This window comes from Diplotaxodon limnothrissa, linkage group LG23, assembly GCF_057381915.1.
Source record: "Diplotaxodon limnothrissa isolate DT_005_m linkage group LG23, D_limnothrissa_male_GT1.1, whole genome shotgun sequence".
NCBI classification, from domain to species: domain Eukaryota; kingdom Metazoa; phylum Chordata; class Actinopteri; order Cichliformes; family Cichlidae; genus Diplotaxodon; species Diplotaxodon limnothrissa.
In genome coordinates this window covers 8828106-8852283 of record NC_140617.1, presented here as the reverse complement: position 1 = coordinate 8852283, position 24178 = coordinate 8828106, and the positions used below count along the sequence as shown (strand labels likewise).

The following is a 24178-nucleotide window of genomic DNA, read 5'->3' as shown; positions in this document are numbered from 1 at the left end:
AATCCTCTAATTTTTTACGGCTGTCAGATTTTTATGTGGCTAGTGTGCTGTTATCATTTGAGACTGTCATACTTGCATTGTGAGTGAATTTCATTATTTCATCCTTTGTGCAAAAGCTCCTAACCTTTCATTTTAAAATATTTATGAATGTGTGTGAAAACCTGGCATAGAGTGTTGCTTATGAAATTGCCACCTTTGAATCATAACTGTAGCCGCTGTCCGGCGTGGACGCCAGCGTCTCAGGCGGGGAGCAGCGGACGGAGCCAGAGGTGGAGGATGAAGAAGACATGGAAGGGGAGGGAGAGGCAGAGCTGCAGCAGAGAATCAGGTAGTTCCTCCAAAGACCAATGTAGGAGTCACTGCTGTTCAGACTGTTGACCTTCTTTGCATTGATGGGGCTACTGCAGGTGGATATTCAGTAAAAACAAGAGATAAATTTTATGTTGAGGGTCAACATAAAATGCAGCTTTAATCAGAATTCTTTTGTCATAGAATTAACCCAGTTAATAAGCATAAGAGTTATGTTTTGTAAAAAAGTACTAATTGCCTAAGTAAGCACATAATGTCATCATGTAGACATCCTCACCCAGTATTCAGAGTCAGACCATAATGAATACACCCACAATGACAAAGAAGTTAAGGAAACCTACTTAATGTCAACTTGTGGGGACAGTAGTTGCAGGCGAGTGTAGGCAAACATCCAGGCATAGTTGATGGTGGTGGGGCAATGTTTAGGTAGATTCTCCTGTCTCAGGTAGCTGGATAAGCTGATGACCCAGGGGTCCTGGCCCTGAGTAACATGGGCAAACACCCAAATGTGCGAGGGGCTCACTACATCAAACTGGTGGCTGATGGGAGAGGAGCTCCACTCTGCTAGCGTCTGCAGATCAATTCCACTGGGACAATACAGCAAGTTGGTCTACAGAGAAGAACAGAAGATGATGAGCAGTATGTACTTTTAAAGGTTTTAGGATTTTAAAAAAAAGAAAAGAAAATCCATTCATACCTGGTCAGCGCCTGTGAGGTGAATGAAGCTCTCCAACACTGATGCACTTAATCTATCCATTACATCAATAGCCAGTTCTTCATCTCCCTGAAAGATTAAGTAAGAAAAAATTGAATGCAATTGTCCTTGCACAAAATTATCATCATTTTCTTTCCATGCAGGTTTAAACATATTTTGCTTCTTTCAACATAACGATATCCCCTGTAAGCCCAAGAAAATTACCTTGCTAATGCTCAGTGCAGTATGAAGAGCTCTGACCTCCTTGAGGACATTGACTGCTAGCCTGCGCGTGGCAGGGCGGCAGCTACAAAGCACCACCAGTGCCAAACCTTCCACCACATGCACCACACCTAAAGGAAGGTTACGCTCCAAGGACAGAGAACGGCCACTGCTTGAGCTCTGTTAAAAATAACATTTAATTTATTTTAAACATGTTTGTCAGGCAACATAAAACCAATGAATACAAACTACACTGGTGATCCAAAAACCAACCTGTGAATCGTGGCTTTTATTGCTGCTCTGCACTGCCTGCTTCCACTGGATGATGAGCTGTAGAAGCATCTTTACTGCATTGTCCAGCAGTGTGGGATGAACGTCAGTCACCTCTCTGACTATGAAGTAGACAAAACCTGAGAGTACATCTTCTCGCCATTCTGGGAAATCCACCATCAGGGCCTGAAGAGTAGTAAAGGCAAGGCCACGCAGTTCTTCATCCATGTGGATGGTTAGTCTAGAGGAGGAGAGAGACCCAACAGGAAGATGGATATTAAAAGACATGATGTGTGCAGCAATGTGTCTGCAGAAAGGTTGGCGGGGATCAATTACTTGGCTAGAAGCTCTATTAGGTCTTGTCTGCTCATGCCATCTGGTATCAGTCTTGGGATGGCGGCCACACACGTTCGGAATAGATCGATCTTTGGCTTCCTCTCTCCCCTGCAGGACAGACAATTTATGAGAACCTGTTAATAGGTCATACAGCACCACTCAAAGTTTATAACTGGGTCAGGGTTTCCAAGCCTTTGACTGGAACTCTAAGTCCTACATAGCTGCATGGATGGCAATAGGAGAGCATAAAGCTGTTGTTACATACGTGATCATGTCCTCAGGCTCCTTGTTGGACATCTGTACATTAGTCATGCTCATGGAGCGTCCCACTTCCTTGTCCAGGTGTCGCAGGATGTTATCCAAGGCTTTTCGTACTTGCGGGTAGTATAGCGACATGCCTAGAAAAAAAAGATGGTGGACAGGTTAAAAGCTGCCTCACCTTCATCAAATGTTAACTCTTATTGTAAATGTCAGCTGTTCAAGACTCAAACCCACCTATCACTTTTGCTTCTTCATCAGTGAGGGTGGTGTTGAGGAAGATCTTTTTGACACGCAGGGTGTTGCCAGAGGGCATGATGATCCCTGTAGTAGGCATTGGAGGTTCCCCGTCTTTCTGCTGTAGGCTGTCAGCAATCACCAAGAAGGCTCGCAAACCGATATTCATCCTCTGGTTGGGCAGAGAGACAAAGCGGATAAGAGATAACATACAAACATTCCCTCATTACCAGAAGCTAAAGTCTTATGTATACATTACCTCTGGATTGATGGTAAAGGTTTTGTGAGACTTGCCCACGCACAGGAGGTCATAGATAATCTCCTTCATAGCAAAGTCCAGTCTTTCCTGTAATAATCAGCAAACCCGCAATCACTAAACCACACCTCATACTCGCCTAATTTTATTTATTTTGCTGTGACTTTAAAGTATGTCATAGTTTGTGCTCCAGGCTTACCTGAGCTATGAACTGGATGATCTTGACAAAGATGTTGAGGGGGGTGTCTCTGGGTACCACACTACGCGAGCCTTTGGGGAAAAGTGCTGAAACGATGCTGAGGAGTCGACTAGCAAGAGGAAATGGGGAAACTGTTTTTTAGCTACAAGTATTCTCATACAAAGCCTCTTAGGAAGAGGACAACAGTAGTGGGTGGCAAAAAGACTGTTTGTTGGGTACTCTGCAACTGACCTCTGCGTGACAGTGTTACTCTCACACTTGATCCTGATGATATAGACCCACAGCAGTCTGTAGAGTGACTCTAGTGCAACACGGGACATCTTTGGGTCTTTATTCTGTAGATGTCAAAAAAGAGAGAGAGAGAGAAGGAAAGAAAGATAAGCCATCCATTCCATTTTGACACCTTCATTACTTACCTGAGAGAGACCAGTTTGTTGCTGTTGTCTGGAGAAACTTTGATTAAACACATTGCAATGGCATGCAAGAAACTGATGACAAAATTGTTTTGTGAGACTGCTGGTCACAAATTGATATGTGAGCACTGAACATCCACATGGTCTGATGAGCTTCATGCTTGGAGAAATTTTTAAGGTATAGTCGGCAGCAAAAGGAGGAAAATGCAGTATTACGCTGAGTACAAAGACAGTTACTGTAAGCCATGTAGAGTCATCACCGGAAAATTAACTGGGCTTTTGTAAGCAAGCTTTGTAAAATGCAAACATTCAATATTAAATGTAATTGTACATTAGTTAAGTCCTGGAGTACTCATTGTCCAGTAGATATTTCACACTTTTCTTTCTTCCAACTTGCATCCTACATCAGGTATCTATATTAACGGTATACATTTAAAGGGTCTTTGGTTCTTTAGAGCTACCAGGCTGAGAGAATGTGATGTGATCGTAGTGTGAGGGATTTTCCAGTTAATGCCTTTATATTTTTTCACATGATTAACATGAAGTTTTATTCGATATTTGATAAGTGGTTTTAGATGATTATGGCCCACACTTTTCTATAACCATTACGAAATGTCTCATCTCCCATTAGCTTTTCTTAATACACTGAACAAACTAACAAATCTGTGTATTTTTATTTAAAAACATTTAATTTAATATGGATTTCATTTTTAGTTAAATTAAGGATTCTTTATGCTATTTGTCAAAAGTAGCAAATGTCATACTAAATGTGACAAATGCTTTTGTGATTAAGGTGAAGTGAAACTTCCTGTTGTGCAAACACAAAATCTGTCACGCTTTTCGTGCCTCAATGATTGATCTAATCTTTGTATCATCTAGTCACTGAAAGACTGGTACAGTGAACGGCAGGTGACTCACAAGTGCAGCTAAAAAGAGCTGCTCAGTGTCGGCATTTTATTTTTTTAACAACATAAACTCTTGTGATAAGATGCTTTTAAAGCATGTGAATAAACTTTAATAGCTCTGTACTAAATAACACCAATAAAATAATTAAAAAAAACCTCTTATACATGCACAACATCATCATCATTTTTTTTTCCCAGTCTAACATTTGGCACTGAAAACCAAAGCCATAAACGACACAACAGCTGACCTACTATGGCATTTTTAAAATGTCTTTTACTTTTGTAACATAATCAAGATGCCACAAATCGAGTACAGCCAGTGGGGCAAGTACTCGATTTGTGTGAAGGATTGAAAAAGCACCAGTGAGACTACAGTGTAGCTGTCGCTACATAAACTAAAACCCAACCCAGCAGGCAAACTAAAGGTATCACTGCGATAATGAATACATCATTAAATGCTGAAATATATTTTCCTGTCTATGCCAGACCCTCTGGTAATATATACCAGAAACACATCACTTCTGACATAATGAAATCTTACATTAATATTTAACGTAATTAACAACAGGAGTTTGCATTTTATTGCAGCACTACCGTGTGTCTACTCTTCCTGCATATGCTGTAACAGCTTGCTTGGTATACATGTGAAAGAAAAAGAAGCCACACTTTAAACACTACAACACTGTGGGGCTCATATAGTCATGAACCAGTAATTACACCTGAATCATCCACATATTAAATACGCCTGATGTCTTTGATATCGTCACCAGTCTGATGACTACTATAATGTGCATTCAACGTGCTAAAAAGTACACAAATGTTAATAATTAACCAATTTTTTTTAAAACGACATATTATAGGTTAGATTCTTCTAAACCCTCTCATCACGCAGAAAGACAGAATAATCTCCACCTTTATCAACTTACACATTTATCCATCAACAACTTAAATGCAGTAACAGGTCACGCTAATTTATTAATAATATAAATAGCATACGATAACTTCCTTTACTTTGGCAATAAGTAAGTGTAGTGTGGTAGATGTCATTTCTAATGTTTTCCTTATCATATAAAAGAAACTTTTTCCGCAGGGGTTTTAGTTGTAACAGTGTTTCTATGCTGTGGCAACTAGCTTAAAGATTTAAGTACTTTTCCCACTACTGTGCATCTCACCATGCAAAAATGTATCAACAGTCAAAATGAAATTATTTAACTACAAAGACACGAAAGCAAAACACCACTGCTCATAAACACAAACCAGCTCACCCACAAAGCCTAAAGCAACAACAATAGCTTCAAGTGTGCCCTTCATTTACTGTTTTCACTGAGCAACGCTTCAATGTCACACCAGAGAACGATTAGCCTCTTCACAACTGCACTAGCCTACATCATGATCAGGACCCTGGACCGTTAAAAGGAAGGGAGCATCAAGCTGGCCACCGTCACCAGATAACTCACCTGCAGCGTCTCAATCTGCTTTCGGATGCTGTTGTTAGACGGCATCTGGAGCGAGCCAACGTGAAAAAAAAGGGTCAAAAAACAGGAGACAAAGAATGTAGGGTTTGGGGAGGGACACATGCAAGTTATAAGCAAAAACAAAGACACAAAGCCTAAACAGATATGACAAGAGCAGATTAAAATCTCTTTACTCTTGTCAGTGTGACAGTATATAAATCAACTAAACCGAAAAGAAAAATAATGAACTCTTCAACATACCACTTGCATGTTGAGTAAAGTAACAGTTCATTTGTATTTGATATATTTTGATGTTATTTATTGGGAAAAAAGCAAAGTAAAATAAGGTGTGCTGTGGTTTAGAAATCAAACACACAGAGAGGGAAATTACAGAGAAAGGAATATATGCAAGGCGAACACAAGGACGGAAAAACAAAGGACAAAAAAGAAAAATGCCACAATATTTGTCCATTTCACCTATTAAGCCAATGAGCAGCAACGGCCAATTCAGTTATTCCGCACAAAATCCATGCTTAACAAGTTGTATTTTAACCATGTGGGGTTCAGATTATAAAACAGGGCTGCAAAACTACAGCATAATCTCTGGAAACGTTGTGTGTATTTTTTGTCACTCCATCGTGCATTTACTACATGCAGACATATAAATAAAGGTAAATAACTTGTATAATTATTCAACCAAGTAACATGAATTCTTGACTTTTCGCTTCAGCGTAGAGACAAAAAACTACCTCGCTCACCTGGTTGAATTTGACTTTTACCAAGTATTCAAATGATGCAATTTGTTAAGTGAAGCAGAGCCCTTACATTTACAGCTCTCAAGAGCAGCCACAAGGTTAAAAGCATGACCCGGCAAATCACTAAAATCATCACTACAGTCAAACCATAGCACGAACCCACAAGATCACAGATCTCAATCACAGAATCACTATCAACGCTTGGGAAAATTACTGATTATAATTTTTCAAACAGAGGAAATGCAAAACAGTCACTCTAGTGAAAGAAAATGCTGGAATGAGATCACTGAAAAGACAGACGGGCATTCAAAACCACTGGATAGCAGTAGAAAGTCACAAAGACGCAAAGTGTAATTTATCCACCGGAAGATCAAACAGTCTCCTCAAAGGACAATCAATGCAGAATGGGAAAGACAGTCATTAAGTCAGGCAGTCAGTCAGTGATTTGGTCAATCTGCCTCTGGGTTGAATGGTCAGAAACAGGTTTGACCCCTTTGTAATTGGTTTACGAGGAGTGATTAACAGACCTGAGTGAAAACAGCACTTGAATTAACATAGTATGCATTGTGCATTACAGTTTACATTTCATTACAGGTTTACTTTAAATGTATAGCATATAAAAGTGCTAGAGTCGCATCTTTGAAATTAGCTGTAGATGCACAACCAAATACAATAATTTTTGCTTACACATTTCCATTTTGTCCACTTTTGAGTATATATGGTCCATGCATATTATATACATTAAACAAAAGCTTTACTTTGCTTTACTTTGACATGATCAAATCAAGTGCTATTCCTGTCCAGATCTGGTTTATTGATAATGGAGGGGAAAGCACATTTTGATACTGAGACAGAACCACAGAGCACACCCTTGACAACAAAGACAACATCTTCGATCAACATATCAGTATCAGGATACCAAGATTTTGTTTACTTTGATAGAAATAACCTTTATATTAATTCTTTTAAGAAAAAAAATTTGTATGGTTCCTTTGCACTACCATAAAAACATCAGAATATCATTTTCAGACTTGAACTGAATTAGAAAAAGTGTAGTGACTTTAAAATACCTTAATATAAATCTACTGTTGAATTCAACCTTTGTGAAATGAACTGGATTGTAAAGGATGATGCTAACATTACCTTGAGGTGCGAGAGGCAATTTTGCAGGAAGATGTGCCAGTTGTTGAGAAAGAACTGCTTCTGACTGACACACAGCAAGCATGTCACCAGGGGATACAGAGCCTGGGGAGAAAGACGGTGTCAGAATGAAAATAAACTGGTTTTCTCACGAGGTCTGAATTTTTTTGTATGTGCTTCTGATCTGAAAACAAAAGGTCTCCTACACTAAACACAGACCAAAAGCAAAGACAGTATCACAAGCTGAGACCAAAAGATCTATTTATCGCAATCTGCACAATACTAAAACTGCTGGAAGCATCATCAACATAACATGTTACATTAGACAGGGATGAAAAAACAGAAAATCAAGGCCTGCCTTTAGAAAAGAAAATATAATGGACAAAGATGAGAGACTGTATTTATTTATTTTAAACATAGCATTATCTGGATGATAACGTCAGACTTGGTGGTCTGGGGGAAAAATAATGGTGTTGACAAAATAAAAGAAGAGTGATAAGATAAGATTCGGTTTCCAATAGCACAGCACCGACAGAAGTTAATATTATATATATACACACATATATAAATAGAGAGACCTATATAAATAAAATATACGAAAGGGATAAATAGAATAGAGTGTGAGACAAAAAGAAAAGGAAGTGTTAAAAATTTGAAGTAAACAGGGTCAGGGCTGAAGAGGAAGAGAGGAAAGAATAGATGTCAGTGTTATTACCAAAGAGTGCTTCTTTCTAGAACTAAGGTCAAATGTTGTCTGGTAGAGCATCTCCACAAAGGTTTTTAAGCATGGCACGTTGACTTCATTTTTCACCGCCTGGAGGATGAACCGAACATTAGTTTGGCAAAATGAGATTCAGACTTAATGTTTACGCAACAGTCCAAAATTACACAATGCTTTGCTGGTTACTCACAGCAGCGACGGGGATGAGAATCTCGACAAAAAGGCCAGCAAGAGCGTGCTTTATGTCTTTATCCTTCACCTCCAGGAAATACTGGGCACATTCCTAGGAAGGATACCAAGGGCATGCATGTAAACAAGAATGCAGCGGATACAAACTAGCCAAACATCATGAAGACGTGTCATTACACTCCATTTACATGAGTTAAATAGAAAATTGAAAAATAAATAAATAAATAAATCACAGGCCTGGACCCAAGCAAAATATATAGACAGACCTAACCAGTGTGATAAGAAATGCAGTGATCAGACAATATAATTGGGTACAAGATCCTATGGGAGTAAAGGACATAAACCATAGCATGTTCCATTAAGACAGTAGGAAATTCTGATAATGGTACGACAGAACAGCGAGTGTTTTTTTCCCCCAACCACTGTATAAATTTTAATGAAAAAGCTAGTGCTCCATTCACAGCTCCTAGCAAAGCCTGAAATACATTTACACTCAATTCTTGGCAGACCTCACCTCTGATCGTTACTCATTTAGCTATATGAGCCATTGCTACAGAGAGCTGCTGAGTTTGAACAAAGGGGCAGCAGTTTAAAAAGAAAAAAAAACATCTGGTACAATTCTGCAAACGCATCTAAGTTACACTTGCAGGTATACTCTGCATAAATAGTATTACTTACCTGCATAAACTGAAACGAAGCCTCAAAATCCTCCACAGGATACATTTTAACCCGAAAGAACTTCATGCCCATGATGAGACTGATAATGCTTTGGACTACGTGAGGACTCTGCTCTTTTTGCCTGAGCTCCTTCAGTTCTGTGATGAACTTCTTCCTCACTGCCTGGAACCTGAGCACAGAGGCAGAGATATATTAGCACTTACAAAAACCCTCCTAACAAGAGTTTGTACACAGTAATGTATATAGGCAACATTCTGCCTGGCAATGCACATTTAAATGCAATTACTAAAGAATGTAATTAAATGGTTTTAATTGTTCTAAAATTCAGTTGCAATATTTGGACAAACAAATGTCTAATCCCATCTATTACACTGTGCTCAATTCAGACCGTTTTCTTTTAATGAGAAATGTGAAAAACTGTAAACTATTTGTCCAGTCTTACGCTTAAAGGCACATTTCAGCTTACTCACTTTGACTGTGTAAGAACCCCTATAACCTCAGCGTACAGGTCTGCAATGATGTGCACGTTGCCAGTGTTGGGTCCACAGTACCTGGAAATTAATAAAGGATATGGCATCAAGTCAAACAACTGCTGAATTATTTAACATACATCAAAAAACTATTCACACAACAACAGAAGCACTTAAAGTAACTGTGTTTACTTGCGGTTGACTCACGATGCTGAACAAGAGCTACTTGTGCCTTGTTTAAATGCAAATAATGAGCATTGAGCCAGTCTGCTCAAACACACATAAATAAATGACTGACTCCCTACTGCAAAGCCAAAGAGGGTATATTCATCAGCACTTTTTAGTCTGGTCTTATTCATCTGTGTCACTTCTCTGTCTGGAGTTTGATGCTTACTTACCCCTCTTTGTGTTTAAAGTGCTTGAATGCCAGGTTTAGGACTTCGTGTACCAAAACATCTGGCACTGGATGAAGAGGAATCTGTGACGTAAACACGAAATCATTAGTCTTATTAGAAGCATTGATAGTTCTCATTTGCTACCATTCATTACTCTCCCTTCAGGAGCAAAGCCAAGGACAACTCTGCCCTGGTCCCTAGGGACTGGCTCTTAGTTCAGAATGCTGCTCAGTTCTCAACAGTCCACTTTAGAAACACACTCAGCTGGGAGTTGGTATGTTGCCACTGAATTTATTAACTTTGTGCTCCCTAGTGGGAAAGCTCTGAATAGCTACACTGTAGTTCACTTCTCCACCACAACATAAACAATACCGTAATAAAACTGACATGTTAGTCAGCAAATCACTGATGAGTTGAATCAGGAAAAAAAGTACAGTAATTCAAACTGTCTCACAAACGATGACACCAGAAGTTAATAGTATTATTTCCCATTTGTTCCATATTCTTATTCTTGGACTTCACTAGAGCAGCTTTGCATGCTTCACAGGTTTATTTGCATTACCAAGGGGCCTTAGTGCAGCCCCTCAGTGCATCCTTAGTATGAAACAAGCTGAAATAATCCTAAAAATAGGATTGCAACCTCTTCGCGACTAGGAAAAAAAACTGGTGGTTTTGTTGCCATCAGTAACCAACTGCAATTAGCTAAAGCAACCAACTGATTGCCCAGGCTGAGGATGCAACCCCTTGGGCGAATACTTTCGATTGCAAGGTGGTTGTACAGGTCCCTTGATACAAGGCCACCTGTTTCCAAACACGGGCAGTCTGACTCAGACTGATTGCAATTGCTCAATAGTTTTGCAAAGAACTGTGGCCTAATTTATAAACTCAGACAGACAACAAGCTGCAATCAATCTGAGTCAATCTGAGCTGATCTTGTCTGGAATCTGTCTCTTTTACTAGTTGGCTGCCAACTGGTTGCATTGTGGTTATATTCTTGTACGAAAGCCAGGGTTGCCGAGCGTTTACCTCATTTTGCAGTTAAACTGCCATCCCGCAGAAAGAATGCCACCACATGTATAGGAATTTCTGAATTGCTACTTCAAACATAAATTATAGGGTTTCCACGGAATACTGACTGTGAGTAGTTAACGTGAATTTCTGTGCATGTCATATGCAACAAACTGACGATTTTCACCGATTCATTCCAATTAATCGTAATATTATCACAAAAAGATGGTGTGTAATTGCCAACATTCAAATTGCAAGCTGATAGCAGACTGACTCCATCTTATTGCCATTTTATCAAAACACATTAGTCAAACAATAAAGTTGTTGCTCATACTAAAGTGTTGCTGTGGCTTTAATCTCCTTAGAAATTTACTCTTCCACCTTTTGTGGAAGTTTGTGAAGTTTTGCCAAAAATCTCTCTTCTGTTTCTCATTGTGTTGTTGTGTCAAAGATTGCAACAAGTGGTTGCAGACTTGGTCTGTGAAGCAACCCATTGTCACAATAATTTTGGTCATGCAATGATTTCCAACCACTGTTTTTTCTAGTGTGACTTTACGATAAGCCAACTATTTTCTGATTTGCTGCTAATCTCAAATAAAGGGTTTGAACAGCAGAGCCAGAGCCAAGAGTATGAATAACTGTCTAAAACCAAGTGTTTTAACCAAGCTGCTTATAAGAGCAGAGAATAGTTGTTTCAACCAAACAACTGGGTGCAACAAAAAGGTGGATGAGTATACTGGCTATTTATGTAATAAAACTGTACTTCATAAATCAATTACAGTGAGAAGTCTTCAATTGCACAGGAAATGCATATCTGATATACAGGACATATATCCAAAGTAACAAGGCAGTTCTACATGCAGTAAAAATATACTGCATTCTCAACCACTCACTCACTAGTTACCAGGAAACGATCGTGTCAACAACAGGTCAAATAGGTGACTGCACTTCTTCTTCCATATACATTCGTCAACCCGACTGGTAAATTGTTTTTATAGGCAGTGTAAATCATTAAACACAGAGTGTCAGGTAACTCACCTGTTTTAGAACTTCCACTGAAACTAAACAAAAAATGAAATCTATGGCTAAGTCCCGACGCTCCAGAAGGTAATCTTTGTCCCGATGCTGTTCATCTCTGCAAAACAGGAAATATAATAAGTCAAAAGATAATCCTAAAGTAATCATTTTTGCCCATAATCTTTTTGTTCGAGAGAAGAAGGTTAAGAATGAATGAAACAATGATAAGTATCTCACCCTTTAGACTTAGTACTCGAGCGAGGCCTGTACTCATAAGACTCGTCTTCAGTGCCACTCTGCCGCCGGTACCAGTCAAACAGTGTGCGCAATAGGGAGGGCAAACAGTGTTCTGCTATTGAGCTCATAGAGCTTATTAACTGGAAAACAACAACATGCTTGTTATAACAGCTGGCTATTCCAACGAAAACTACACAAAATCAGCATTTGCACGATTCAAAAACTTAATCCTATACAGATTACAGTACGTGTGTAGAGAAGGCTGCTCCACAAGCAGTACTTATAACTAATGAGGAGCATTTAGGGTGAGTACAGAACACTAGTCTTAACTAAATTTCAGGGCCTTATTTAGATGTGTGACATAAACTTTTAGTTATTTCCTGGCATAATGCACCTTTGAGCATTTAAAGTGCAAAGACAGAGTGTAAGTGTCTAAGTCATAGTGCAGTGAGAGAAGACATGCAAAACACTACAAACATGGCTTTATTTAATGCAATATCAAATTACATCACTAAAAAAACAAAGCAGGACTGTATTTAAAAGCAAATCGAAAGGATTCCAAGAAGGCACACATGCTTCTGAGGCGTTTATGTCTAAGACCACAATAACTTGCAGATCTCAGCACTGTGATTGCGTCAGTGATCACGTGAGCTGGTGCCTTCTGCCTCTGCATTAACAGGTCAGCACGCATTAACAATTTAAGAGTATATGCACATTTGTGTGTTTAAGGTTCAGCACAGCATGATGAGGAGGGTGGTTGGATGACAAATGCCATGCAGGAGAGTTATACAATTCCTCTCTCTGCCCTTATGGTGCCAGGCAGATACACTCCAGCACCCGATGCTGATTTACTGCTGAGGATGACACAGCGTTTCTACACTCTCACTTTGGCGCTCTCTATACTCATTTTCTCTCCCTCACTCACAATGGGGACAGCTGGATCTATACCACCATATCCTCATTGGCTTTGTGTTGTGCTGAACAAAGCATTCTGTAGCAGGCGCGCCTATTGTATAGAGTCCTGCACCAGCTACAGATGAGGGACAGACGAACCATTGAATGAAGCATTGATTGGGTAGAGCTGGTGTTTTAAACACAGTGCGCACACAGAGGTGTGACTGTTGTTTGTCCACGTAGGAAATGAAACCGTCAAACTCATAATAAATGCATGACATAATCTTTACTACGGCTGAACTGACCTGGTCAAACTGTGAGTCTTCTCCTCTCTGGAGGGAACGGGACAGGGGTTTCTCCTGTTAAAGTATTGGAGAGAAAGAGACAGAACGAGAATTATTGTGTGACGAGCCCAGCAGGGATACTTTTGTTAACAGCATGATAGCAGATTGCTTAGCCCACTATTCAGCTAGTGAACCACGCTAAAATTCTTGACAGCAAAGTTAAGACTTGAGGCTGCTAATATTAACCTGACAGCAACTTAATGTAAAAGACATTAAATGTACAACAATGCCGTTGCTCATTTACAATAACATTTGCCTGACAGTTAAAGACTTGGCAGTTGGTTGCAAAACAGAAGAGGCTGTCTCAGCAGTATATTGCGTCACATGTTGTGCATTAAATTACATTTCCTGTGTTTCTTTACATCTACTTTACCCCCTGTGGACTCACCAGCGGTTCAGCCATCACCATCTCGATCTTCTTCTCAGCCAGCACAGCAAACTCAGCAAATAGACTCTTGATGACAAACTCCCCGGGCTTGAGCTCAGGGTCAATGGTGATGCTCGACATGGCGGCGATGTTGTGTTTCTCCCACGAGAGGGGGGTCACCGAGGAGGGTGCACGGCGTCTACTCACGCTGCTGCTGACTGGTGCAGAAGCTGCAGAGGTGCCAGAGGGTAGAGGTTAGGAAATAATACAGTGAGAGTCAAAGCAGCATGGTCATGTTAAGAACAAGACTCTTGGAAAAAATGCAAGGTCATGCGCTCGTTCTAATCCAAACACAAGCTCAGACGTTTCCTAAAGAGGTAAAATGACTGAAGTGATGAGAGAGCAATTGCAGCGCCGACTAGAACAAACATACAATTTCCATTTGAATCGTGTCTGTTTTTAGAAAGCTCATTTTCTAAACTCATACTGCACATAATGGGTTCAAATCACCTGAAAAAGCAAACACAGGGATAATCATAATTCCTATTAGAGCCATGTCATTAGTTATTGTAATCTATCCTTAAAAACAAACAAACAACTAAATATTTTGTTTTCTAAATCTAGAATATTACACACCAGCTCTTTCTGCTAAATTAGTCTGAAATGACTAGGGATGGGTACCGGTATCCGGTGCCATGACGGCATCGGTTCTGACATAAACAGTAGTAATCAGACTGAAAAGCAGCGCACATTTCGGTGCTTCATTTCGGTGCTTTTTTTCCCCTGAGATGTGATACACTTTAGATTCTAGCCAATCATTTTACGTTTCCAAGGATAGTAGGCGAGCCCAGGTACGTACGTTCTTTTAGAGCAGAGCTACAGGTTTAAAATGCCCAAGGCGAAGCGTCAAAGTCTGGCTGTACTTCACAGCAAAAGATGCAAACTCAGCAGCCTGCAACAAGTGCTTAGAGCCGATACTGTGATACTGTGCAAAGGAGGTAACACCTCGAATCTGATGAAACACCTGGCGACGTGTAGCGTTTTTTCCAAAACCGAGAAATGCGCCGTATTTGATAGCTTGCTGCGAGCCCTCACACCGTGCACATTTATTGCGGGTGTGGTGCCTGTTATCGGACCGGAGTTAGCAACATCCCCCAAAAACCCGAAGAGGAGAGTCCTGGCACCTAGCCGTTCTTCTCTGCGTGAGTAGCCTAATGATGTTCGTGTGTAATTCACGTTGAGTACGCTAAACACTTTATTACATTAATGCATGTAAGGTGAACTAGCAAACTAGTTACATGCGACTGTCTTCTTGTTTGATGGCAGATACTCCCTTCACCCTGGCCAAAAAGGCTAAAATGACCAAAGAAAAAGTGGAAAACAGTTAAACATGAGAGGTTTTTGTACAAAGTTTGTGTTTTTTCCATTGTTTAAGCACTGCTTCCAGCCAAGAGTGATACCTTATATGCCCTATAACTGCAGAAAAGGCTAACATTGCTATCTTTTTACAAAAAAACAAAACAAAAAACAGCTAAACGAGAGGTTTTTGGACCAATTTTGTGTTCTCCATTCTTTAAGCACTGGTACCATTTCAAAAGTACCGGTTTGGTACTGGTATCAGATAAAACCTAAACGATACCTATCCCTAGAAATGACTATACCTTTTTTATACTTTACACATTTATTTATGAATCTACTTCTCTATTGTGATCAAAGGGAGCACACTGGCTACACACGACAACTTTAAGGCATAGTCTGATTGGGAAATACCCTGTGTTGCTTCCTTGCCAAGACATTAGATAAGGCTGTTGATAGCAGGCTCATATTTGTATGATAAACATGAAGCTGTATCAGCAGAAGATTAGCTAATGTTTTTACAAATACTAGAAAAGAGCTAAGTAGCCATCTCTTGCTTTTTTTCCGCAGAGGTAGCAAAATTCATAAACCACGACAAAAAAATGCTTTCTAGCTCATTTTATTTATACATGCTGAAATGATAAAATCATTGTATGGGTAGTTATTTGTCAGACTAGCTCTACCTTGACTTGTTCAACAGAGGGATGAAAGCTACTTTTTTGTGATGGTCGTATAAATTCTTCTCTTGTAGCACAACATGTCCATAAGCAAATTCTGCCAATGTTTCATTAACACTACACCCATCTGCTTTTTAACTTTTATTAGCACACCAAACCTGTTTAAATACAGATTTGTAGCTCTATATGAAAGAGAAAAAAAAAAATCAGTATATTCCAAATATTTGCCACCACTGAGATTAAGATAGTTACAGTTAATACTGAAAATACAAAGCCAGTAATGGTAAAGTTGAAAAAAAAAAAAAAAAAGACCAACTATGAAGTATCATAGAGGGGTGACTTAGATAGACAGATGGCCTGCTATACATTTACCACAATATTGACCTTTAAGGCAAAACTAAATAAATTGTAGTGGTATCTGATAGTGCAGTGGTGTTCTCCACATTTTTACGGGATTCCTTCAGTAGACCATCTTTCCTGAAACATATTTGACTTGGAAAAGCCAGGGCACTCTGCAGGTTTGCATGTGGCACAGAACATTTGGTTCTCTTATTCAAATGTTATAAGCAAATCTTTAGAAGAGTCTTAAGCTATGGCTGAAAAGCTAGAGCATGGATACACTTCTATTTTTGTCTGTCTGGCAAAAATAGAAGTGTATCCATGCTTAATGCAAATCCTATATACAATAAGATGAAATAAACACAAATCTCAAACTCAAAAGCAATAAATATCACAGCACAAAGGTTTTTACTCCACTACTCAAGGTTCAAATTATGTTCCATCTGACATAAATAAATAAATAAAAAAATCAAATGAACCAAAAGGTTTTAACAATCTCTATAAAAGGAACATATAGTGGTGTTTGAATTTATGCAACTGCTGGGACACAACTTCCAGTCTAGTCTTCAATGATCTCTGCTAAGTGTATAGTTGACAGTGAATGGCCCCTTAGCCTCTTTCCCTCCCAAGAAAGCCCTTGTTCTTTCTCGTCCTGGTTATGGCCACTGATCTTGATGCTAAATCACTAACAGGCTGATTCACGTCATAGAATAATGACAGCAGTTTTCAAATTACTCTTATACTGCAGCATAGGTAACCAAAATGTTAAATTATGCAGCCACCAAACACTACTACACTCCTGAATAAAACATACTACTTTTAGTCACATTTGCAATCATTGAGAATTTATTTATTCACTTGCTTTTGCAAGAATGCAGTACAATTTTGATGGTGAGAAAAAGCAAAACTTCCATAAGGAGAACAGGGAGACATCACTGAGCTGTCTCGCCAACGAGTTCCTCATTACTTGTACCGAAAACAACTCCTCCACCTTGAAGTGCAAGTAGTGATAGCAGTCCTTGTTCTGCTATGGGTTTGGTATAAAACCACATGAGCCAAGTTCCCACCGATTGCAGATGTTTGTTAGAGAAGCCATCAAAACAAAATCCTCATTGGCTGGTGGGATGTAAATTTTGAGAGAATGTGGCACTATAATCACTTTATCTCACTTATCCTGTCTTAATTATCCGAAAATTAAACTTGATTGACTCTGTAAAGGATTTTAATTATATCAAAAACTCCCACAACAGAGAAAAGGTCTGCACAGAAGTGCTGGAGCTACCTGGTAAATAAGAGGGAGAGAATTCACTGACGGGGAAAAAGTGAAGCGGAAATGTAAAAATATATTATCCACGCCAAGAGAGCCACTGACGTTAGATACGATGTAAGTTCAAACAACATCAATCTCAAACCTTCTGTGCCTCTAAGAGACTACCTGTACAAAGTTACACTGTTACATGTATCATTTACTTGATAAAAATATAAGGCAAATGTAGTTCACGTCAGTATGCAGTAGAAGGACCACTCTCCATCACATAGTGCAAAGAGATGTGTTGTAAACCAAAATCTGCAACCACCATTCAATGAACTGAGATTCCCAGTGTTTGTGTGTATGCATGTGTCTGACACACATTCCTTTAAAGTTGATCAAAAGAGGATTAAAAGGTGGGAGTAACTTGAGGTATGGAACAATGTGCAGGCAGGAAAATAGCAGGACACCGACCGTGAGCACTCATGGATGTAAACAAGGCTGGATTTTAAACACTTACTGGATTTGGCATTTCTTAGTCCTCAACTTTTGTTTTCTTACAAAAAAAAGGGAGAAAAAAAAAAGAACAACAACTCTATAAAACTTAATAATCGTCTTTTTTAAGTGCAAATGAAAGTAGGGAGGTAGAAGAGGCAGCGTAGTAGCATGTATTGTGGTCATGCTGTCCAGCAGCACAGAGAGTCTTTCAAACATTTCCCTCTTTGTTTACTGTGCTCCACCAACACCCCCAGTGATGTAACACAGCTAGCTCCTAATAGCCAATCAGTGTTGCGTCCTTTACCCCCTCCATCCTTTTCGCTCCCCCCTCTCATTCTTTCTCCCTAGGACATGCCAGTCATTAGTAGGATGCCAGGCTATGACTCTCTGCTAAAACCAACAAACGCACAAATCATAGCAGAGAAATTGAACGAAAAACAAACAAAAAAACCCCCCCAAACTATACGGTTGTTTACAAACTCCTCCAGAATTTAGGCTAACTGAAAGTTTATTAACAGAGTTTTTGACTAGGGTAAAAGCCAAAGAGTAAGTGCATTGTGGTTAATGTACCTATTATTATTCAACTTTGATAGTGAGTAAACTGAATGAACTAATTGTTGATTTGATTACCGCAGCTCTCTGAGCTCTCCAGCTTTTACCTCCTTTGGCTTTATTGCTCTTCACTGCAAGCTGGCTGATTTCACATTAACTTACACTGCTTTTACAAGAAGCAATTAAAGTATTTTAACAAAACATGGATATTTAGTGATCACATATTGCAAGAGGAAGCAATACAATAAATTACTTTATTAGTATTTTGTCACACCCTTTGCCCCGAAGTCCTGTTTCACTTCTCATTCAAAGCCAAATTTCACTTCTGGCAAGTCTAACTGTCAAAGCATGTTTAAATGTTAATCACTGGAGAGAAGGGGGGGGGGGGGGGGGGAAGCAATACAATATTGTAGTATTAGTAGCGTTGAACCACATGTATATTCCATATCTCATCTGAATGCAAATGAGTTATTTTAAATGAATGTTCAACACTTGATGGCTCTGCAATTCCATATTTAATAACTAATGGAGAATCTCACTTTAAGTTTAGTTTACTGCTTTAGTTTACTACCAGAGTTACGTAACTGAACTCTGGTATCTCAGTTTCTAAGAACATCATGATCTCAGGGTTAGACAGTATTGCAGTTACACTTCTAATACGGAGAAATGTTGTGCTTCTGCTAAAACGCTGCATCAGAAAATGCTCAGCGTGTTTTGTTGTGTGAGGCCTATAAAAAGTGCTTAAGAAATTGAGCGCCCTGCAGGATTACACAACTATTACAGCAGTGGCTCCACCTTGTCACAGTTAAAATAAAGCCCTCCCAAACGCCTGCTCATGAACACTGGCAACAACAGCACAAACACACACATACGGTTGGAATGCAGAGCTGAGGGTGCGTCCTTTTTTCTTTTTTTTTTTTGAAACAGAGACAAAAGACTTACTGCTAGGGTTTATGTGGTGCGGCAGTGCCAGTTCTGCCATTATGTCTCGACATGCCGAGTTTTTAACAAGTTATTACTGGTGTACTCTTCACCATTATACCTTCCAAATAAAAGGGAATTTGAAAGATACACTGGAAAAATAAATGTATCACCAGAAGCTGAGGACACTTCAGTTCAAAAGAGATTAATTGAGAAACCAATAATGACATGTTCCATCATGGATGAGCAATATTCAGCAATTAAAGGCCAAACTTTGATTTCATTGAGTGTTTTAATTAAATTATTACTGGATGTTGTAATGGAGAAAGCATCATACATGCATTTAACTTAGGAGCCCTTTTTGCTATGAATAATAGTAAAGGTAGAAAGTAGTTAAAAAGGGATAAATGGAACAAAGTTGTTTACTCAACAGGTAGATGTTTTACTGCAGAGCCTTGTATTTCTGTGTGCCCTCACATACTTACAATATCTTGGAAATTTACAAGTAAGTAACACAAGTAAGTAACACAAGAAAGACAACTGTGTTTAAGGGTAACAGCCCCAGTTAAATGCATTATAAACTCACATTTTCAAATACAAATTATTTTTGGGGGATACAATCTATAATTCTTCAAGTATTCTTCAAATACTTTTTTTTAAAAATATAAAAGTCTTCAAGTAGGGGTGGGCGATATAAACGATATACGATAGAAACTATATAAATTTGGCCAACGATAGAGATTTTGACTATATAAAATTTACCCGACAAATAGACTCCTTGGTGATAGATTCAAAATAGAAACTGATAATTGTGTTTTTTGTGAAACAGAAGAGGAGGATTTGGACCATCTATTCTTTTTGTGCAATTTTATACAAATATTTTGGTTGGATTTTCATACCTGGCTTTATTCCAGTGGGATTCAAATTACCCCATTTACCTTAAATATGATAATGTTTGGAGTGTTTTTGAAAGAAAAGAAAGCTAATTATGGTGTTAATGTGTTATTAATCTTGTGCAAGCAATTTATACATAAATGTCGTTTTCTTAAGACCAAACCAACACTAGCTTACTGGAAAAATGACTTAAACCTGTTGGTTAAATCTTTGACTTTAGTTAAAAAGAAAAAGGCTGCTTTTTTTGTTTCCTTTTTGGAAGATTTTGATTTAGTGAGTTAATAATCTGTTAAATTATGTGACCCCATCTTTATATTTTCTTTTTCCTAATATGTAAGGAATGTTTATTCTCTGAATGTGTAATATATGGTGCATTTTGTTTGTATGTAAATTTTACTAATATAAAAAAAAAAGAAAAGAAAAAAAAAAGATTTTGACTATACCGCTCTATCGCAAAAGCGCATGTTGTTGATGACATCAAGCTGCGCCTGTTTTGGTCGAAAGCATCGCAGCGGCTACAACCATTATCGTCTGCAAATTATGCCGGGCGAGAGTGATAGCAAAGAGATGAAGCACTTTTGAAATATGGGGAAAGCCAAAAACTGCGCTTCCTCCACTTCTGTAACATTGATTCATTAATGTTGAATTCTCTTGCAGCTGCTCTATTCCCATGTTGTTGCCGTATATTAATAACTAACCTGAATGAATAATCTCAGTTGTTCTCCTGACTGAAGTTTGCCCCGTGTATAGCATCCTGCTATGCGATTACATTTGTCCCTGACCACCAGAATCCCTCACGTTAACTTTTATCGAGTGGGAAAAAAGTTGCCGTTCATCCCCCAGCTTCACTGTGCTAATGTTATGCTAACATAGCTGTGTCGCTAGCAATCACGTAGCATAACATTATATACCAGGTAGTCCAACTTCAGTAACCCTGCAAACACCACTGCTGTTTAGTTTCCTGTCTTCGTTTATGTTGGAAGTGACAGCAGAGCTGTACGTTTTAATTAGTTTCAAAAATCTCTCAGTCAGAGAGATTTAGGTGGAAACTAGCGAGCTAACTTCCTGTTAACTTCTAACTCCGTTAAATTTAATAAATTCTGTTTTCATGGATGCTTGGATGTTAAACTTAATTGTTACACCTGCTGAAGCAGCAACGCTGATGATTTTATTAAAGATTAAAGAATTTAGACCGTTTTTAACTCTCAGTGTTCGTTTGACTTTGGGACCTGAAACGGACGGAGTTTTGGACCCAGATTACTCCGCTAAGCTCCTCACTACGGCAGCCGTAATGCTGACAATCCATCAAAACATTTTTTAACAGATTTCTGCTCGCCAAAATCGGTTCGACATCAGTAAGCACAACCAGAATTCATACATAAGGCACACTCGATTTTTGAGAAAATTAAAGGATTTTAAGTGTGCCTTATAGTGTGGAAAATATGTTATACAGAAAAAAAGAATATATCGCAATATATATCATTACCGTACATGCTTCAAATTATATCACGATATGGATTTTAGGCCATATCGCCCAGCCCTATCTTCAAGTATTTGCTACCTTCAGGGAGAGGATTGAGACTTCCTGCAAATGTGTCTGGCTGGATGTTTACCATTCTTACATATTTCAAGGGGGGGGGGGGAACAGTTACCAAGGTCAAACAATAACTGCTATGTGTTTCATGAAAAATTTGTCTTGTGATCACTGCAACCACACTCTCCTCGATTTTATAACTCACATATCCGTTTCAGGGTTAGGGGGTTCACGCCTCTCCCATCACATACTGGGTGAGGAACAGGGTAAACACTGAGCAGGTCACCAGTATAAAGACATTCAGGTCCATGGAACATTTATTTGGTTAACCTGCAAATCTTCAGACTGTCTGACAGAATAAGAGCACCTGTAGCACTTCTGATGCAGACTCAGAGAGAACATGCAAGGTTGACAAAAGAAAGGCTCTTGAAAGGGGACATGTTTCTTTTCAAAGCCAATGAAAACAGTTAGACTTTGTGCATTCTACTTTTTACAGATGTAATGCTTTTTTCCTGCAGTGCATTTGTGACAATTTCAAAAGATAGAAGTTCAACAAGCTCTCGTCCGCCTAAAAAGCTAGAAATAACTTTATACATAATTTTAAAGGGAGTTAATTTCAACACATTTTGGATGTTGCTGATACAAGTTTGCATTCTAGAAATTTAAATAGCAAACTTTTACCTAGTAGACTAAAATGACTGTGGTTATTAAATACCTAGAAACTTGTGTTGTGGTTATGGCAAACAGAAATGAAGTGTAGGTCCAACCTCTACATTCACTTAGCTAGCTCAAATTGTGCAAAATAAAACATCAATTATGTTAAAAGCACTAGATTGTATATCTTCTGGCACATAGTGATCTAAATGGCTGGCTAAATCCTCAAATATACAGTCATTGAAGTGGGGTGTAGCACATCTGTTCATGTTCACTGAAGCTTAATACACAAATTTCTCTTTGTTGGCACTCTTTGTTTTTTGGCCAGCATGCCTTTGCCATAATACACGGAATCCTGACTTGCAGAAATGGCTCCCAATAACAAGAAAACAATTTAAAAAAATAAATAAATCAAAAACTGTGATATTCTAATGCATCGAAAATTGTTAGAACTAATTAAAATGAATTTAACTGGCATGCTGATCAAAATACATAATTAATAAGTCAGTATTTTGTAACCACATTGCACGTATCTAGAAACAATATCAAAATGCACAGCATACACGGCATGAAAATTGACAAATGTTATAGCCATCAAAACTGACAAATTCCACTATGGGTGTGAGTGGCAGAGAGAAACACAGGTAATATATTAGCATATACAATTTTTAAAAAAAAGTGTACGGCCCTATAATCAGTCTCAGTCTTTTCCTCATTTGATAATATAAACAGAGGCAATGCCATTTAGCATCTGCTACTGAAAAATTGATAAATAATGTGCAAATCAATCATTTAAGTCCAAACCTGAATGATACAAATCTAAATTTAAATTTTAACCAAAACAGAATAAGTCAGGTGATTAGAGCCCAGCAGATAAGCCTTTAAAGAGGGTCTAACTATTCCTCTTTCAGACAAAAGGAACAGTGGCTCAGAGGTTGTATCGCTGAGCTAAAGCAGTCTCATCAAACACTTTTGCGTTGACGAATAATTCTGTTGCAGCCTATGTGTTGTCTTTTGTGCATTCAAGGTGAACTGTTAAACTGCATAAACAGAATTAAACTACACAACAGTTATACGTGTTACTAATGTAACTAAAAGAGGTTCGTGAAGAGTGCAGTTTACTACTTGACCTCTTTGTCCATCCCTACCATTTCAATGAGACTGGAGAGACAATATCTTTTTGATTCCTGATATATTATGGGCTGCATGGGAAGCTAATAATAGGAGGCAACCAGAAGACAGATCAATAGTAGAGAAACATTAGCTGGCCCAGAGGAAAGGAAGAAGAGGATAGCGAAACTAGGAGGACGGGGAACAGAGTAGATAGGGGAGCACTCCTAAGGAAGCGCTTAACATAGTAATTTGGATATTAAAATCAGGGGTGCGTCAGCCGCATTTTAGTATTGGCGAATTTGCTTTGATGACTCCGGTGGCATGCACTGATGTCAGCTGCTGATAATTCGCTGTTGTGGCTCATAAATTTAGAAGTCCTTGAATCCTTGTGTTTTGAGTTCAATTTCATAAACTTGCAAAACAAGGTTTCTTTGTTCCCTTCGCACAGACGTGGGGAAAAATGAAAAAACATCTATATCTATATTGACTGTTACGCAAACTGTTAACAACAGCCAGCCGAAATAACAATATTAACATTGATAATATATCTGTCCAAAATGTATAATCAGTAAATGCAGATAGCAAGTTGATAAATACAGAAAAAGTAAAAGAAAGTTAGACAA

The 24178-nt window shown here is 38.7% G+C and overlaps 1 protein-coding gene across 3 annotated transcripts in view; it reads right to left on the bottom strand.

Moving 5' to 3' along the window:
• Positions 1-24178, bottom strand: part of fryl (furry homolog, like) — a 62254-nt gene that overhangs the window by 29540 nt on the left and 8536 nt on the right. For all 3 annotated transcript variants that reach the window (XM_085347915.1, XM_085347916.1, XM_085347917.1), the window contains 22 exons: positions 13790-13998; positions 13363-13416; positions 12164-12303; positions 11948-12044; positions 9905-9984; positions 9507-9587; positions 9037-9205; positions 8360-8452; positions 8164-8262; positions 7452-7553; positions 5557-5601; positions 3013-3116; positions 2782-2890; positions 2586-2672; positions 2327-2498; positions 2097-2229; positions 1832-1939; positions 1499-1736; positions 1229-1405; positions 1007-1093; positions 651-919; positions 194-401 (listed from right to left, as the gene is read on the bottom strand). In XM_085347915.1, coding sequence (XP_085204041.1) covers positions 194-401; positions 651-919; positions 1007-1093; positions 1229-1405; positions 1499-1736; positions 1832-1939; positions 2097-2229; positions 2327-2498; positions 2586-2672; positions 2782-2890; positions 3013-3116; positions 5557-5601; positions 7452-7553; positions 8164-8262; positions 8360-8452; positions 9037-9205; positions 9507-9587; positions 9905-9984; positions 11948-12044; positions 12164-12303; positions 13363-13416; positions 13790-13998 — 2861 coding nt within the window. The remainder of the gene's footprint in view (positions 1-193; positions 402-650; positions 920-1006; positions 1094-1228; positions 1406-1498; positions 1737-1831; positions 1940-2096; positions 2230-2326; positions 2499-2585; positions 2673-2781; positions 2891-3012; positions 3117-5556; positions 5602-7451; positions 7554-8163; positions 8263-8359; positions 8453-9036; positions 9206-9506; positions 9588-9904; positions 9985-11947; positions 12045-12163; positions 12304-13362; positions 13417-13789; positions 13999-24178) is intronic.